Source organism: Hyposmocoma kahamanoa, unplaced genomic scaffold, assembly GCF_003589595.1.
Source record: "Hyposmocoma kahamanoa isolate Upper Pololo Valley unplaced genomic scaffold, ASM358959v1 80, whole genome shotgun sequence".
Classification (NCBI taxonomy): domain Eukaryota; kingdom Metazoa; phylum Arthropoda; class Insecta; order Lepidoptera; family Cosmopterigidae; genus Hyposmocoma; species Hyposmocoma kahamanoa.
In genome coordinates, this window is record NW_020654051.1 from 8,368,511 (window position 1) to 8,387,112 (window position 18,602).

Here is an 18,602-nt window from a genome sequence, read left to right on the forward strand (position 1 = left end):
GTTTCAGTTAAAACTTGTTGAAGATATATTGTCTGTTTAGTAACATGCTAAAAGTAGCAACCAGAAGACTAGGTGTACCTAACACATCTTTTTTTTCACTGTCACTAACGGTTTCTATGTACTACTCAGTCCTTTTTTTATTACCCGAGGGAATCTGCTTACAGATACCCCGACACTGCGGGGCAGAACCGAGGTTATGAGGGACTGGGCTGAACCCAGAAGGGGAGCAGCCCGACCGCATCAAACCCCCGGGATGTTCTTCCTCTCCGCTGCAGGTATTGCTCGTCCGCGCCTTCACCAGCGGCAAACCGCGCACAGCGCAACCCCTCCCCGAGAAGGGAGACACAACGGTCCCCCCACACCATATGTAAGGCTCGCCGAACAGCAGACGAGTCTTCCATGTCGGGCCCCTCCATGCTGGGCAACGAAGCCGACTCCGCTACTCAGGGGCCATGGGGGCCAGGACGAGATCCCCTCAACTATGAAGTTCAGAGGATGCTCCCTCAGCCCTCACGGCGGATCTGTTGGTAGGCTCCGCCACAACATCCTACGCGCATCCGCTTGGACTCTCCGAAGATAGTCCTTTGAAACGCCCACCACACGGGCCAATCGCCCAAACACGCTCGCGGAGTACAGGACGAGCGGCAACGATACACCGACGCGTCTCTTCCCCTGCGACCCCCACTCCGCATGCGACCGCGTGGACTCGCTCACCCTGTATCAAGACGAGCCCGTGCGGTACGCCCTTCTCCTCGGGCCAGCCTAATTCCATCGGCCAGGCCGTGGGTTCCTCTAAGTTTCACCGTGGGGTGAATTCGATTACTAGAACCCGGGGGGTTCTAGAACCCACAACAAGTCGGGAACCTATTGGGGGGATGTACTACTCAGCCCTAGGCCAAGCTAGCTACAAAAGGTCAATTTTCTACCTACAAATTTTAACGCTATATGCACGTCTATAAGAGATGATGATTGAAATTTAAACTTAATTTCAGAAATTTTAATAGCCATTTCCTAATAGTTCACTTTTTTGCTTAATGACTTTATCAATTTCAATGTGCGGCATAGTTTATTAAACTAAAATCTTCAAAAGGAACATGTGAGTCGTTTGTTCACGTTTAGGTATAAATGAACTGCTCCCTGAAATCTTTTTCTAACTATGATGTAATGAAAAAATGTGGGTGTTGGCGTGTACCTACTACATATCTGCAAAATACGGTTGGTTACTATATGGGTATAGGTAGTAAAGTGTGCTAACAGTTTTTTTATGTACTAGGTAAGAGGGTGAAGAGGCCCACGCGGTCGCGTTCGGCGTTACGTAGTTTGATTGTTCATTACAATTTAGATGTACTAATAAAATAAGGAATTCATTACAAGGAATTGAATATTGTTTATTAGAGTCCTGGTACATGAATATTAATACAAAATCTTTTATTGTCATGACAAATTACCATACAGTTGGGCCGATCTAATCGAAAACTACGAGTTATCAGGCTCTATACAGGCCGTTTTGAACCTACATAAATTAACGGGAAACTGAACGTCGTTCAAGTTTGATTACTTAATATTCGAAATCGCATTATTGTTAAACACCAACATAGTGCAAACTGGCCTCTAGAGATGCACGAGTGAATCGGCAGAGCTGGTTCATGAATTTTGTCAATCCCATTTCCATTACGGGCGGGCTTGGCCCCGTGCCCGGGCACCTTCAGCGATTTACGATACACGCGGCCTGTAAGGACCAATTCATTCCGTCCGTTTATAGTTTTTGATGTTTTGGACAATTCAATAATCGCTACTTTTGTTTAATTATCAACGTGATTTACGTTGGTACTGGTTGGCGTCAGCTAAATTCGGAAACCTCGTAACCTCCATTAACGTGAACTTTTGAGTAGGCACAAAACACTGAATTACCTTTATTTTACAATTAAAAAAGGGTCTACGAATTATATTTTAAGCTTAACTTGCCTGATATTGCGCTTAAAAAGTAAAAAATAGGGATTTCGTCCGAAAGCAGACTACGAGTTTTTCAAATTTAGCCGACGTGGTGTATTTTAAGAATTAGATATGTATGTTCTTCTGGGTTGAACAGAATATTAACAACATTATATTTTTGAATTATTTTTATAGAAACTTGTAGTAATGTAGTTAAGGTGACTATTATCAGTTTTTCAAATAGTACCTACATGCAGCCTTTATAACAACAGAAATTAATTTATTTTGCCAATATTTACCCAATCATGCAGATAAAAGACTTGCGTACATGGTACATAAATCGGTAATTTAAATTGAAATTTCACAGAAGCGGTTCACTACATAATCAATCGAATTCCGTGATGGAAGTATGTAGGGTTGATTTACATGCTCGGCGGCGGGTGTCAGCTGTCGTCACCGACCGAGGATGTGACAGGAGTGCAGGACGGAGGACGGAGGAGGGTCCTCCCAGCTCCACGCACGCGCCTCGGGACGTCGTCGCACGCAGCCATCGAGTTTTACCTCACTCAATATTACGTTTGTATATGCGATATGCTATTAACCAATCGTTATTTCTTATGCAAACGTATTTTACGGGTTTGTTGAGTTTGTGTTCGTAATTTGTGTTATTATACCTAACGTTTTTCGGGTTTTCGACTTCAAATTTTATAATATATGAACCAAAGATGATGCCTTTTCAGGAATGTCTTAATTTTGCTTATAAATGGTTTTAGCAACGGTTATTGTTAAGTAATCAGCGAGCAAATAGGTGTTAATTACGATAAATTGAAGTATTTAGGCGAATAGCACATTATCATAGGTGACGTGTGGTAGCGCCCTGCGCAGAGTAGGTCAGGGCAGGGCGCGCGCGAGGGGTGGTGTTGAGGGGCGGTATACGGGAGGGCGGAGAGCGCGATTCATGTTTACGGGCTCGGCCGTCAGCTGTTCGCGCGGCATGAATGTGGCGCGCGGGCGCCGCAGCGCACATCGATTGCTGCTACCTGAGCCTCGGCCACGTGCGGCGCCGTCCGCCAGTCCCGGCGCGCTCGCCGGCCCGCCGCCCGCCGCGACCTGCAACAGCCACCCGCGTCCCCGTCCGCCGAGTGCCGTCCGCACGCACGACATGTGACCCGCCCGCGCTCGCCCCGTCGCTCATCAATGGATTGCCTGAGGTGACCTGTGCCCGGATTCCGCCGCCGACGTCCCCGCCGGTGAGTTCATCATCCAACACTCATCGGCAGACGCATAAACACGCAGACGACGCGCCCGAATTCGTTAGTAAATAATGGTTTTTCCGATAGCATTAATAGTCCTGAGACGATTTATGCGACTGCGCCGTGTGATGTTTACTGTGACCCGTTCTCGGGAGCCACCTTCTCATTACATTAGCCTCGGAAATTTCTACCGGAAAGCGTTTTTCTTATCGATCGTTGCTAAGTTTTGCTCGTTTCTGACAGATAATTTGTAAAATTGTCGGTCGGTTTACGATATCGAAGGACGGCAGCATCATTTGTTATCGGAAGCCGGCGCTTATCTCTAGGTGTGCTCGAAGGGGCTGGCTCTGACATAAGCCACGCATCCGTTTCAAACTCTAATATTCGTTAGTAGGTATTCGGAGGTCAATTTACCAGCACTGCTAGATACCTATATAACGTAGGTTTTACTTACCCGGTCTGATGCAACAGCTTACTAAGTGTGTGATGGAGTTGTGGAGTAAGAATTATGTAGATTATTTTCATATTATTGGCTCAAGCGAGACGAGTGAGTGGTGATGTGAAGGCGAACGAGGGCGAGGGAGCGACCTCCCATTCATTTTATTTAGCCTCGTACTGCGGGACCTTGTGACCGACCTTGGCCTTCCTTTCCCACGTGTGTATGTGAAAATATTAAATACTGAGCTCATAATTACTTTACACATCACATACAAACTAATCCGCCTTACATAAGGAAAATAATATTTACTTACTCTGTCTATTGTAAGACCAGATGCCTCATCGTCGTGTTTGAATTTATAAAATAAAAATTAACTTTCAATTGTCAAATAAATCATCAAGGTTTAATTAGTAAATCCTGTGAGATTCCGTCTACACATACATATTGTCTTTATTTGCAATGCCTTTAAAGTAATTAAAATTTAGCTTTATTATTGTTGCATCTATTGGGGTAATCATATACACCTAAGAGCAAACGAAAGATTGACACATGATAGATCCCAAATACATATATCTACTGACTAAATATTCTACGTACAATACAAAATAATAATCTGTGTACTTGTATGCGCAACTTATACGTTTTTAGGTTCTTTATGCGAAAATCTTGCTATAGAAAGTTATAAACGACTTGCGAAGATTTTCTCTAAAGACCGTCATCTATCAGAGAAAGGGTAAAGTCGATATGAGCCGGAGCCAGCATTTGTCAGTTCACAGTGTGACGATCCCGTCTGCCGGCTTAGAGAGTATGGCAATCCTGCCTTAGTTTAACGAAACCTTGTTAAAAAAGAGATGCATAGAGTGTGATAAGGTTTTGTCAATAAAACTTGGCTTCGAAATATTACAAATTTTAATTTCTTGAAATTTACGATCAATTTTACATTATTAACTGTTCAAAATACTATTATGAAAAATAATTAAGTAACAAGAGCAATAATGACACATTCACGACATTGGTATTGTAGTCGTTCTGAGACGCAAGCAGTGGACATTTTTGCTTATCAGGCAATACATTATATATAGACGACCATACGGAAGAGAATTATCCAAGATAATTTAGCTATTACAAAAAAAGGCAAATTTTTGATGATACTGTTGGAAAAGAAAACTAATTATCTGCTAACGCGAAACATCCATTTACCAACGTTTCGCTCACTGTACTGTTATAATAGCAGCTCAGTTTATTTCATTTGTAATTCAAGAAAACACAGTCAAAGTATAGAAACCATTATAAGTAATTATGCATATAAACGAGTTGCTGAGATTTGTTCCCAATGCCGTCATCCATCAGGCAAAGGCTTACAGTCGGAATATGAATGGGAGCAAGCATCTGCCGCTTTTTGTCGCCCGCAATAATTGCTGTGATAAATCGTTTTACGAAATTAATGGTCCGTGGGAAGGATTGAAAAGTTGAAAATTATGTATTACTTTGTTGACAAATATCTGACTCTATATCCAGTACCATATTATATTTATTTTTGTGTCTTGTTAACTAGACTGGCACATAACGTAAAGGTTAACACAAAATGCAGGAAGCGTAACATAATATTATAGGAATCATAACAAATGAAGATCTGACTCTATCTTTTTCGTGTCTAAGTTTTTACTAATTTACACAAACATTTTTTGTTTTGTTTAGAAATGAGACTGACAAGTTGTGCGTCTGGTGGTAAGCGACACGCCTGTCTCTAACGGTTGCAATGTCACTCAGATTTTTAAATAACAAAGATCTGAGGAGCAGTGCCACTGCGCTCGTCATCCTGAGACTTAAAGTTGACAAGTCCCACGTGTCGTAATTTCACCAGCACTCTTCAAAACGGGAATACAGTAATGCTTATATTATCTAGTTGATTAGAATGAAACAGAATTACAAAAACAAAAATATCAAACAAAAGCATAAAGAGTACAACGAAATACCAAGCAGAACAAATACAATACAATGTGCAAATACGCTTATTGCCCCGTGTACTGGTGGCGAATCTCATTTTGGGGTGACAAAATGTTTTGAATTGTATTAGAACCTGCATAGAATTGTATTATACTGCGAGATTTTTCGCTGCTTAGAGAAGTTTTCAAAGCATTTCAGGATTTTGAAAATAATGCATAATAAGACATAATGCTACTTATCGAGTTCTTAGGTTTTCGCGATTGTTACACATAGGAAATGAAACTATTTTTCCAGACTTAAATCATGAGCGGGCCCTTTTCAGGTCCCATGATCACGGTTGAAGTCAACCGTGACCATAGGGTCTGTAAAGTGATATATGAATAGTTTCGTTGCCTACATCTACTTTTTTACTTACTAATATTACTTCTTTCTTTTTCTATTTAGTACCCAGTATTTATACAAATAAATACTGAGCATATAATGCTCTCTCTGGACTTTCTTATAACCTCGCAACACGTCAAAGAAATGTAGGTATGTACCACTACCAACAATAATAGGGATTTTTTCTCAACTGCTTCTACAAATAGGCAACATTTATTTGAACGAAAAATCGTTACGGCAGCGAAGGGAATTTTTCAAACCAATTGAGCAATTTAATTCTATTTGTAAGGTGGTAAAGTAGATAGCTAACCGGTAGGTAAGCGGCATCAGGAATTTCTTTATAAGCTCGTCAGAGCCTCAAGATAAAAAACAGAAATGGTAATATTTTATATGTGTTGTATATGTTGGGGACTTACGTTTTTCGAGGGCTGTGAACCTTCTTCGACGTGCAGGATAAAGATTAATAATGATTTCACAAATTTAAAATATTTGTAAAATTCACTAGGTGTGTAAATAGACGTAGCAAAAGAGTGCATGTGAGTCTATAAATTCCACGTACATACCTCATTGAGGGTCACGCGTGATGATCTGTGTCACGTTAATATAGGAAGTAGTACGCTTATTTAATAAACATGCTTTATATATGTCTCTTTCGTTAAAGGTTACGTACTTGTCTCCATTCAACGTAAGGCTGTTCGTATTGTCGACGATCCTAAACTCGCAGATGGTATGGAGCCCCTTAGCCTATGGGGAGACGTTGGCTCTCTGTGTGTGTTCTACCGTCTTTATAATCGAGAGTGCTCCGAGGAATGGCTCTCTATGTTTGTTCTTCCTGTGGGGAGTGCTCTGAGGAACTTTTGGAACTGGTGCCTTCGTCTCGTTTCCACCAACGCACCTCTCGCCAAAGGAATAGAGTCCATCCCCACAGCTTAGTCTTACAATGCCAGGTTAGATATAATGATTAGGTGACATGATGTAGGAACGGTATAAGTACTACCAGTACAATGTATTAAATAATATAACACAATATTTCGTTTTACGAATGGTTGAAGCGCTTAACGAAATAAATTAGCAAATATACTTGAAAGAGAAACATGACCATTCTTTATTTATTGTTGTTTGTATGTGGTTTTGATATATTATAATATATTTATTAAAACTTCAAGCTGAATATTTCATTACATACACTAACCTAACCTAAACCCAAAAAGGTGGTCGAACCAACTAACAAATGCAAACAAATTCGGTTCATTCACCATTGCACCTAAACACCACTGGAATTATATTTATAATACATTATACTCAGTAAATATTATGTCTGAAGTGTTTATATAAAATGAATATTATGCCATCGGTATATTAGATTGAAAGTTATTATATCAAACGCCTATTATACCCAGTGACCTTATAATATGTCAAATGTCTGTATATCAAAAATAAATTATATCTGTTCACCCTTATATCGACTAAAAATATGTTGTTGTTATATATTACGAACCGCACCCCTGCAATATGTAGAATGATCTTCCTCCTGATGTATTTCCTTTGCGCTATGACACGGGGTTCTTTAAAAAACAGGGCTCTCAAAGACTGGCAACGCATAGGCAGCTCATCTGATGTTGCAAATATCCATGGGCGACGATAACCACCTCTTATCAAGTGTCTCGTTTGCTGGTTTGCCTCCTTCACATAAAAAAACGGTATAATTAAAATAAAAAATAAAAAGTAAAATTGTATTGTAATTGGGGAACTTATTTTCATACAGATTTTGATACGCGCGTCTTAAATAAACATTTGTTTGATTGTTTTGCATCAAGACATTTTGTATGTCGGAAGAGGGTTTGACGGCTGATGATTGCTGCAATACCCATGGGGCGTTTCTCTATATTTTTACATCATCATCCAGTTAAATATAATATTAATGTCAAAAAACTAACAAACAGTAGGCTTGCCATGAGCACAGAGACTTTGTCTTCTTGAAGTTGTTGATTAGTTTACAAAATTACGTCATCTTTGAGCACAACCAGCAGAGGAAAGTTTCACTACTCTTACGAGTTATATACGAATAATAATATACTTGAGTACTATGTACAGAGAACTAATGGGATGTATATATTATATATCCGATGTGTGTGCAAAGACAAAGGATAAAATGTAAAATGGAATTCTTATACGTGAGGCGCACTATAAGTTTCCGGAATGAATAAGAAAAAAATACTATAAATGGTCAGAAATGAATTTATTGTTTCTCAAAATATTCTCCGTTAGCGTTAATGCACTTTTTCATATGAATGCACTAATTTTGAAAACATTTCAACCTCTGAAACATATTTTTCATACTCTTCGACAGCCTCTTCAGGTGATGAATATCGTTGACCGCGTAATTGGTTCTTAATTTTTGGAATTAAATAAAAGTCAGAAGGTACTGTACGCGGATGGCTCATAAGGTCAAAGTTATTCACCTTCAAAAATTCATTTATCTGTCTGGCCTGTGAGAACTGGCATTATTGTGGTGCAAGTTGATACGGCGTTTACGGTTATTTTTACGGAGTTTGTCAATAACTTCTGTCTGAAGCTGAGCGAAGCTCCGCTGAGCTATTAAATTACACTTAAAGTCGTAAAAAATCATACTACGAAAATGTTCACGAGTTAAATCTATGGTGATGTAGACAACCAATATCTAAAATGACGTCACAATTTAAAACAAGTGAGAGTCAGATGACACAAACTGTATTCTACAGCCAGAGTTCCATTTTCAAATGTTGTAATTACTTTTTAAATATTGTTTATGTAAGTGGCCAGTTCCGGAAACTTATAGTGCGGCCGATGTATAGCAAATTCCGGTGTAGACCGCAAATTGGTAATGATTTCAACCGCATCCTTTTTGTGGTATAATTTCTACTTTTTGGGGCAATTTGGATTTACGAAGTAGGTAAGTGAAAGGGCCATTTACCACTTCTTATGGGTTTCAAAAGAGTAATTTTCAGGTTAGTTTTCTTTACCTAATTTCGGTGACAATATTTTAAATTTAGATTAAAAAATTGACTACTATGTTTACGCCTTTGAGTGCGTACCTATATTTTTATTTTGCATTGCTCTTATTACTTAACTATTGTATTGTTGGTATTCTCTTTCTTGATCAGCTACCAAGACGTACCTGGATAATTTTCTATACCCATTATAATTGCGGTGGCAATGTTTATTATTTAAATATTGTATAACAATATCATGAACTATTATTTAATATTCGAGTGTGGTATCCTGAAATATTATTAAATATTTCACTATAATATATGACAAATAATAAAAATTACCACCAAAATTAGGTAGAGGAGACTAATCTGAAAATTATTCAAAACATTTGTACAATTACTTTGGAATTTCAACTGTATTAGTAGACTTAAATCAATTCTCCAAATTAGTAGAATATAATGAGTGGGAATTGTCTTTGTATTGCAGCGGTTACCGTGACTGCTTACCTTTCGCCACTGCTAAGTAACCTACTATACGGGGTAAAGAGCTCGTCAAGTTTGATACTATAAATTTAAATTCAACTCCTTAATAATGGTCCAAAATCGAAGCTTCGGAGTATTCGAGTGTTACAGAAATTGACGATTGTATTGTTAAAGTACTTCATTTTAATGTAATAATTAACATTGTAATGTTCTCCCGAATGGGTTAGCTGTAATGAAAAGTTTACAAATACAAATACAAATACAAATATTTTTATTTACTTTATGTGATTACAACAATAAGTCAACATCCACAGTTTGGCTAAGGACAGTTATTCAGTATACACTAGTTACTGGTGGCTATCACACTAGGGGGACCCTGTATCGTGAGAGCCAAGTAATACAAAATGAGTTACAATTTAGTACGATTGGGCATGTAACAGCGGATGATAGTAAATTAGTTAAAATTATTATTATGAATTATCTTTAAAAATTAATTAAAAACATGAATCATCAGTGCCGAGTAATAAGTGCAAAAACATTTGAACCAGAATTATTAATATAAAATGTGTGTGTGAGTGTGTGTGTTTGTGTCTGTGTGCGTGTGAGAATGAGTGAAGGTGTGCAGACGATTAACCTATTATTTTGAGAAGATTTTCAGTGTCTTGGTAGGACAGTTCGAGAAGCCAGTTGTTGAGCAGGGCCTTGGTTTTGCGAATTCGGAAAGTTTTTATTTCAGGGATAGAGCGATTGATCCTGTTGTAGATGAGTGGCAACTTATAGGCGAGATGGTTCCTGGCAAATGCCGTTCTAACGGAAGTGTTAGGTACTTGGAAGACCCTTTTGTGTAATAGCGCTGCATAGTTCGGCGACCCAATTGTGGACTTGTGGGCCATTAAAAATACTCTAGAAATGTAAATTTGACGAACATTTAAACGAACGTTTACCTTACGCGTTAGCGAATAAGGTTGTTATTTGGTAAAGGTTACCTGCGCAGTGACTTCGATATTCAAATTATCGGATGTTTTTTCAAGGAGAATGTCCTTGTCGTTATCAAAACATCGTAAAAGTACTTAACTAATTAAAAATTTACAATAAATTTAATGTTTGACACTTCAAATATTAAAATATTGATTGTAATGATATTATGATGTTTTACTATTATGGTATTCATTTATTTTTGTGATATTATTTCACTAGTCTGTTATAATTCGACGTGATGTACATACTCCTACTTTGAAATTGACTTTCTACTAATTCAAATTAAAGAGAAATAACTTTTTGAAATAGTTTTTCAGCCCTGGTGTAAAGTCCTATTTTTCGAGATACGGCAAGATCGCTTTCCGGCGTCGAATTGTTAATACAAAGATCGAACACAAAGAAAAATTCCATCGATCTGACAGGACTCAAACCTGCGCCTGTGCCATACCAAGGCAACCACTTTACTAACTGTCGTCATCACCATTAACCCATTTATACGTCCTACTGCTGGGCATGGGTTTCTCTCCTCCTCTCAGGCGAGGGTTTAGGCCATAGTCCGCCACGCTAATCCAATGCGGGTTGGGGACTTGACATGTTTTTCCGAGGGTTGTGAACCTTCTTCGGCGTGCAGGTTTTATCACGATGTTTTCCTTCACCGAAAAGCTCATGGAAAATTTCAAATTAAATTCCGCACATGAATTCCGAAAACTCAAAGGTGCGCGGCTGGTTTCGAACGCACGGCCTCTGCTTGATAGGAGGTAAGTCAAATAATTAGGCTGTCAAATCGAAGAGATTTTTCTTTGAGTTTAATCTTTGTATTAGTAATTATTAAACATTAAATATTATTAACGGTAGAACGTCACTACGTCAATATTAATTAGTTATATTATTCGCCCATTACCATAAAATTCGAGTCCCTTCTAACGCAGATAATAAAGTCATACTGTTCAGGACGAAAACGTGTTCGCGCCCATATGATTTATAATATTGTGATTTAATGTTGTAATTTATTATTGTAATTTATTATTGTGAATTTCGTGTAAGATTTTGATAAATAAACGAGAGGGAGAGAGGGGTTTTGCTTGGAGTCTGTAGGGTTCTCCCGTCCCGCTCCTGCATTGGTGCCGTCCCGCTCGCACACTTGAATAGAATGCGAGCGGCACGGCGGGCCAGCGATGATATAAAAGGCGGAGCGTTGGGAGCGGAACGACATTCCAAAACTGACTGCACAAGAATCCGAAGGCGTTCCAAATCTCACCGCGATCCAAGCAAAACCAAGATCAAGAAGCTCAATTTACAACCAGGCGTTTTTTCACATAATCCGCCCCCACATTTTCTGGTCCTTCAGCAGCCGGATTACATCAAGAAAGAACAATGCCAGTTACCAGAAGCGCAAAATCGTACCCCGTGAATACCCAAGAATCCTCGTCCACTGCTCCAACCTGTTCGACGGGCACCGACACGATCACGGGGACCGAAAAGACTGCTACGACTTCAGAACACACGCGCTCCACGTACGCCACACGTACAACCGGTGCAACTGTGGAAACCGACGCAACGATCAGACAAATCGACGCCGCGCCGACTGCCACCTCGCCAGTCTCCCAACTAGTAGAGAGACCCGAAGCCGGCGCCACTACAAGTGAAGCACCACGGAGAATATACTCTCCTAAATCTGTTCGATCTTTTCGATCCGGTTCTTCGAACAGTCGTCGTAGGCAGCTAGCGGAAGCGCAACAAGAATTATTGAAGCTGAAAATCGATTTATTATCTGCAAAGATCGCGGCAATGCAAGAGGAATCGGACGAAGACGAACCGGAGGAAGCCACGATCCGCGAAGAACGCACATCGGAGTGGATTCGCACAAGCACTATTGGGTTGAGAAGAGAAGAGCAGGAAGACTACACTGCCGCCACACGTACGAAGGAAGATATATTGAAGGGAAGACCTGCCGAATCACAGGCGCCGCCGCCGACGCGCGACGTCATTCGACAGGAAAAAATCTCCACGTACGCGGCACCTGCGACAGCTGGGACCGGGTGCCCCCCCACCAACTACGCGGGGGGAGCGCCCCCCTCTACATACGTCACGCACACAATTGAGAGATAACAGCCGCAATACTATCGTAACAACGACGGCCACCTGGAACATAAGCCGCCGAGCGACATATGTTACGAAAAGTTAGCAACGGCGATCACTACTGCGGCACGAGCGATTCAACCCACTACTGCAAGACTTCAAGAATTACCCATATTCAACGGTTCGTCAAGCGACTGGCTGCCGTTCAAGACAGCCTATGAAGAATCTGCAGGACTGCTTACAGAACAAGAGAACCTGGCGAGGCTCCGGAGGAGCTTGAAAGGCACCGCTAGGGAAGCAGCTCAATGTTTATTCATCGGAGCCACGTCCTCCAACGAAGTAATGAGCTTACTGACGTCAAGGTTCGGTCGTTCGGACGCGCTCGCACTGGCCGAACTGAGTAAGCTACGCACCCTTCCTACGCACGTCTGGGCGAACATCCGAGAGACATCTGCAACTTCGCATCGAAGATCATCAACGTCACGGCCACATTGAAGGCGCTAAACAGACCGCATTATCTACACAACGCCGAGACAGTGCGCGCCGTGGTTGAGAAGCTGCCTTCAGCATTGCGCTATCGATACTATGACTTTGCTGCGGAACAGCCAGAATACCAACCTGACCTAGTAACCCTGACCGAGTTCATGCAACGCACAGCTGCACGTTGTGGGAGCTACGCGCCCGTCGAGAACACACCTGTGGAAGACCGGCGGGAGCCAGCAGGCAGGAGACCCATAAAGAGCTACCACACTCAAATAGCGAAGCCAGCCGCGCACGAACAAGTTACTACGTGTCCTATTTGCGACAAGACCGGTCATCATGCGGCGCAATGCGACGAAATGAAGACAGCAGATGTAGCCGCCAGGTGGGACATAGCACGCAAACACGGGCTATGTTTCCGCTGTTTACGGACACGCAAATTTCGCCATACGTGTAAGAACAAGAGGTGCGGCATCGACGGTTGCGAGTACATGCATCATTCACTGCTGCATGGCACTCCACCCTCATCAAAGGAGAAGAAAGAAGCTCCTGTATCATTTGTTGTGGCATCAGCAAAAGACAGAAGCAACATCACCGCGCTACTGAAGGTACTCCCTGTGCAAGTGAGGGGCCCCAAGGGTACGTGCAACGCACTCGCACTACTGGACGACGGGTCAACGTGCAGCCTGATTGAGGCGGCGCTAGCAAGAAGGATCGGCGCAGCGGGTACACCAGCACCCTTTTACATTGAGGGTGTAGCCGGCACACGAATCAACGTCTGCGAATCGCAACAAGTACGCATTTCTCTGCGCGGGCGCGACACGAATGAGCATACAATAACGGCCCGCACCATGAACAACTTGAAGCTATCGCCGCAAGCAGTCCCACGTAACGTCATACGAGCTTGCCCCCACCTGCACGACTTAGAAGAGCATCTCATCTACGAAGAGGGATCACCTACGATACTGCTGGGTCAAGACAACTGGCATCTTTTACTCACACATGCCGTGCGACAAGGGGACCGACACCAACCGATCGCAACACTCACCGATCTAGGTTGGGTTCTACACGGCACTAAGAGATCGAATGAAAGAGTCAACACCCACAAAGTACTCCACGCTGTCGCCCCTGATGATGAAGAGTCCATGGAGCAGATGATGAGGGAACACTTCAGCCTCGAGTCATTGGCTGTCATACCGAGACGCAGCCACAACGACGACGAGCGACGAGCACTGCAACAACTAGAAGATAAAACCCGTCGTTTACCGGCGGGAGGCTTTGAAACCGGTCTTCTATGGCGTAACGAGCACGTTCGTCCACCTGACAGCTACGACGTGGCGTTAAGAAGATTGGAACTAGTTGAAAAGAAACTCGACCGCGACGAGGAACTGAAAAAGAGATGGATACCCACCAAAATGAACGTCGCAGACGACGCCACCCGCGACGTGCCACACGACTTCGACTCTAATCATCGATGGTACAGGGGGCCGGACTTTCTATATATGTCGGAAGAAAATTGGCCTCAAGAGGAAGTCACGGACGTCAACGTCACGGATGAAGAACGGGTCCACCTCACCACAGGCGTCGGCGCGCGACTGAAGGAAGCTCTACCCGAAGTAACTCGTTTCTCAAGTTGGATACGCCTCATGCGGACCACAGCGCGCGTACTACAGTTCATAGACAGGCTGCGGACGCGCACACAACGATGCGCCGCTTTAAGGAAGAGAACGAGGAAAAATGCCGACGCCGACCCTACTTGGCGAAAAAATGATACAGAAAGCAAGAAGACGAATACTTCCGAAGCTGCGCGTGGAAAGCAAGTTTTACACAAATTTAAAACGATCGACGCATCATATCTACGCCACGCCGAGTCGCTGTGGATACGAGCACAACAGGAAGAGGCGTTCACCGAGGAAAATGAGGGGGACCCCCTTTCCCCCCTCTAGCCGCCTTATGAAATTATCAACGCTACTCGACGGCGAAGGCATAATACGACTACGATCGCGTATAGCGGCCGCGGGTGATATCACTGAGCAACAACGGTCACCAGCCGTGCTTGATGGAGACCACCCGTGGGTGCGACTGTATATCGCCTGGATACACAAACAGACGCACCACGGAGGCTTCGGCATCACCACCAGCGAGGTACGCCAGCACTACTGGCTCCTACGACTACGCAACGCTGTGCGAAGCGAACTGAAACGTTGCCGAGTGTGCCGCATCATGAGAGCCACGCCTCCACAACCCTCGACTGGAAACCATCCGCCCAGCCGCCTCGCTCACCATCAACGCCCGTTCACATACACCGGGCTGGATTTCTTCGGTCCACTCCAAGTCGCAGTAGGCCGCACACGACAAAAAAGATACGGAGCGATCTTCACCTGCCTAACCACGAGAGCGGTCCACGTCGAGTTGGCCGGAGATCTGAGCACCGACTCCGCCATCATGGCACTCCGTCGCTTCATATCGCGACGCGGATGCCCGACGGAGCTGTGGTCTGACCAGGGAACCAATCTCCGCGGCGCGGACGCCGAGCTACAGAGGGCAGCACTAGAAGCTATACAGGAAGACGCCAGTATCCGGTTCATCAAGTGGAGATACATACCGCCGAGCGCACCGTTCATGGGAGGAGCATGGGAGCGTCTGGTACGGAGCATCAAAACAGCTCTGTACACCGTACTGCACGAACGCGCCCCGAAAGAAGAGGTCCTGCACACTCTATTGGTCGAGGCAAAGCACACCCTCAACAGCCGCCCTCTCACCCATGTATCCACTGCTCCAGAAGACGAGAACCCCCTGACTCCGAACCACTTCCTACTGGGGGGTCCCTCACGAGTACCACTGCCTGGAGCCTTCACGGACACTGACATCGATGGGCGCAAAATTTGGCGGACCAGCCAACGACTGGCCGACATGTTCTGGTCACGCTGGATAAAAGAATACCTCCCTGATCTCCAGCACAGACGAACTCCGAGAGCCACCAACGGCGCGCTACAACTGGGAGACTTGGTGTTCATAGCCGACGGGACGCTACCACGCAACACCTGGCCCCGCGGCATCATTGTGGCTACATACCCAGGCCCCGACGGAGAAATAAGGGCGGTCGACGTGCGGACAAACAGAGGAATTCTGCGCCGTCCTACAAAGAAGCTGGTAATCATTGCAACGGGAGGCAACGAGACAACGAAGCGCGAACCCTAGGACGTTCCAGCTACAAGCTGCGGCGGGAGAATATGTTCAGGACGAAAACGTGTTCGCGCCCATATGATTTATAATATTGTGATTTAATGTTGTAATTTATTATTGTAATTTATTATTGTTAATTTCGTGTAAGATTTTGGTAAATAAACGAGAGGGAGAGAGGGGTTTTGCTTGGAGTCTGTAGGGTTCTCCCGTCCCGCTCCTGCATTGGTGCCGTCCCGCTCGCACACTTGAATAGAATGCGAGCGGCACGGCGGGCCAGCGATGATATAAAAGGCGGAGCGTTGGGAGCGGAACGACATTCCAAAACTGACTGCACAAGAATCCGAAGGCGTTCCAAATCTCACCGCGATCCAAGCAAAACCAAGATCAAGAAGCTCAATTTACAACCAGGCGTTTTTTCACATAATCCGCCCCCACACATACATATATAACGTGCCTGTTTTCTACAGAAATAGAAACCTCCTAAGGTTTGCCATGGCTCTTGTTATTTATCTAAGAGAGGAGATTACCACGTTGTCCCAGCGTGGACTTGTATATTCCGCTATTTGTCGAATGGTTTTGTAAGTAGCAACAGAGCTCCTTGTGAAAGAGTTCGTCCAGGAAATTACTGCATGCCTTTTACCTATTTCTGTCACCAAGTAGTAATGTGGGCATTACTGTTCCGATTTTGAAGGGTTAAGTGTGCTGGTGAAATTACAGGCACATGAGACTTGTCGATTTTGTGTTTTGAAGTGACGGATGCAGTGAAAGTGCCCATCAGATTTTTGCGATTTGAAGCATTGAGTGGCAATACAACTGTTATGAATATACGTGTCACTTACCACTAGGCCCGCAACTTGTTCAACCCATCACTAGATAATAAAAAAAAATCATAAACAATGTTAGTTCTTACCTAACCAGGAGCTACCGGCGCGAAAGAGTGGCTACCTTTACTCCGCAATCTGAGAGTTTTTGGGCATGAATTGCCGACATTGATCTGAAATAATTTACATAAGTCTCGGACTCACGTTTGCCCAATCTAGAACAATTTGTTCCAATGGTTCGAACTCGAGAGATTGTGCGGTGAGATCCAAACGATGGCCTACTTCACATGGAGTCCTGCATATCCTAAATACTGCATGCTTGAGGATTTAATGGCGGCTCTTAGTGACACAGTGAAAGTAGGTAAGTTTTAGGCTACAATAATGAGGGTAAGCCATCGATACGATGAAAAGAAAAAGACCCGGTTCATATCAATATCTGAACACATAACATATCTTTATAGCTTTGATTTTATTTTAACAATTTCTTACTTTTTAATAAATATTTTAGAAGTATTTTGTGCAAAAGGTACATTGCAATGGTAGTTGAAAAGTTTCAATAAAAATGAATTCGTTGTTACATCAAATGAATGTCAACTAAAAATACGAAAACCGTTTTAAGCATTTAAAATAGAATATATGACTCCATATTCCGCGACGGAAACATGCGACGAATTAAAGTATCTGCGAATGGATCGTATAGTAAACGTTTTCTGTGTAATAAGAATCTACAAGAAGTGCGTCTCAATGATATAATTAAAGCTAGAAGTGGTATGTACATAGCATTATATAATGTTCTAAATTATTTCTAAATACTAAAGTACCCATAATATCGTACCCTTGGTATAATAAAACCACATGTGATACATCAAAGTGTATTTTTAAACATTTGTTTATATGAAGCAAATTACGTATATGTGAAATTTTAAAGTTGTCCTATTTAAGTACAAAAAAAGTTGTCAACTTATTTCGTTCGTAATCTTCCTCGCTATGTTTGCATATCAAAATTATGCTAGGTTTCTTCGCATTTAAATCTCACTTTTCATTTAACATCAGGTGGACTGGAGTCATTGCCTGTCATGAATAAAAAAATAAGTAAAATATACCGTGTACTGCAGCAGGTATCAGATGGAGTTTACATTGAAAAAATCCCAGCAAGCGGATGCAAGCGTCTCGGCCAAAGGCAGTGCGAGTAATTCCTCTCTTGAAAGGATGAGACTGGCGTCAAAGGCAGGGGTCACTTAAAGCTCACAACTCACACTTTTTGTTGACAACTCCATTTGTTTAAACAGTAACGTAGGGGCTTGTAGAAATCTTATTGGTGTGTTATATGATAAAAGGAAATACGTTTTGGTATTTTAGGATAAAAGCAAAAGTATGTACTGTCGAGGTTTGGAAAGATCTCTTACTCGTTTAAAAAATAGAGTATCTCTTTTTGTATAAGCAAAAAGTACAGTCTGCGTAACTTACGAACAGGAACTGTAACGCATCTATTAAGTATGTTAAAAAAAAACACTTTTAATAAAGACTGGATTTCAATAATGTGTAAAACAATATTTTCACGCTGCTGTAACGAGATTTTTGTTTTAGATTTGTGTGTGTGTGTTTGTGTGTGTGTGTGTGTGTGTGTGTGTGTGTGTGTGTGTGTGTGTGT

At 42.6% G+C, this 18,602-nt stretch overlaps 3 protein-coding genes across 3 annotated transcripts; all 3 read left to right on the forward strand.

Annotated features, from left to right (window-relative positions):
* Window positions 1–2,930: 2,930 nt before the first annotated feature.
* Window positions 2,931–6,832, forward strand: LOC113233959. Its single transcript, XM_026469195.1, has 2 exons — window positions 2,931–3,182; window positions 6,614–6,832. Exons 1-2 carry the CDS (start codon window positions 2,931–2,933, stop codon window positions 6,800–6,802), a joined length of 441 nt encoding a protein of 146 aa, XP_026324980.1. The 3' UTR covers window positions 6,803–6,832.
* Window positions 6,833–11,759: 4,927 nt separating this feature from the next.
* On the forward strand, window positions 11,760–14,890 carry LOC113233960. The gene is made up of 3 exons (XM_026469196.1): window positions 11,760–12,424; window positions 12,656–12,864; window positions 12,912–14,890. Exons 1-3 carry the CDS (start codon window positions 11,760–11,762, stop codon window positions 14,888–14,890), a joined length of 2,853 nt encoding a protein of 950 aa, XP_026324981.1.
* Window positions 14,891–14,897: 7 nt separating this feature from the next.
* LOC113233961 lies at window positions 14,898–16,145 on the forward strand. Its single transcript, XM_026469197.1, has one exon. It carries the CDS (start codon window positions 14,898–14,900, stop codon window positions 16,143–16,145), a length of 1,248 nt encoding a protein of 415 aa, XP_026324982.1.
* The last annotated feature ends 2,457 nt before the right edge of the window (window positions 16,146–18,602 follow it).

Excerpts from the sequence above, each read along its gene's own strand:
- LOC113233960 (XM_026469196.1), top strand. The coding sequence starts at position 11,760 with ATGCCAGTTACCAGAAGCGCAAAATCGTACCCCGTGAATACCCAAGAA. Across the intron at positions 12,425-12,655 it reads CCTGCGACAGCTGGGACCGG|CGACTGGCTGCCGTTCAAGA; the intron begins GTGCCCCCCCAC and ends CGGTTCGTCAAG. Across the intron at positions 12,865-12,911 it reads GCTCGCACTGGCCGAACTGA|ACATCTGCAACTTCGCATCG; the intron begins GTAAGCTACGCA and ends AACATCCGAGAG.
- LOC113233959 (XM_026469195.1), top strand. The coding sequence starts at position 2,931 with ATGTGGCGCGCGGGCGCCGCAGCGCACATCGATTGCTGCTACCTGAGC. Across the intron at positions 3,183-6,613 it reads CGCCGCCGACGTCCCCGCCG|GTTACGTACTTGTCTCCATT; the intron begins GTGAGTTCATCA and ends CTTTCGTTAAAG.
- LOC113233961 (XM_026469197.1), top strand. The coding sequence starts at position 14,898 with ATGAAATTATCAACGCTACTCGACGGCGAAGGCATAATACGACTACGA.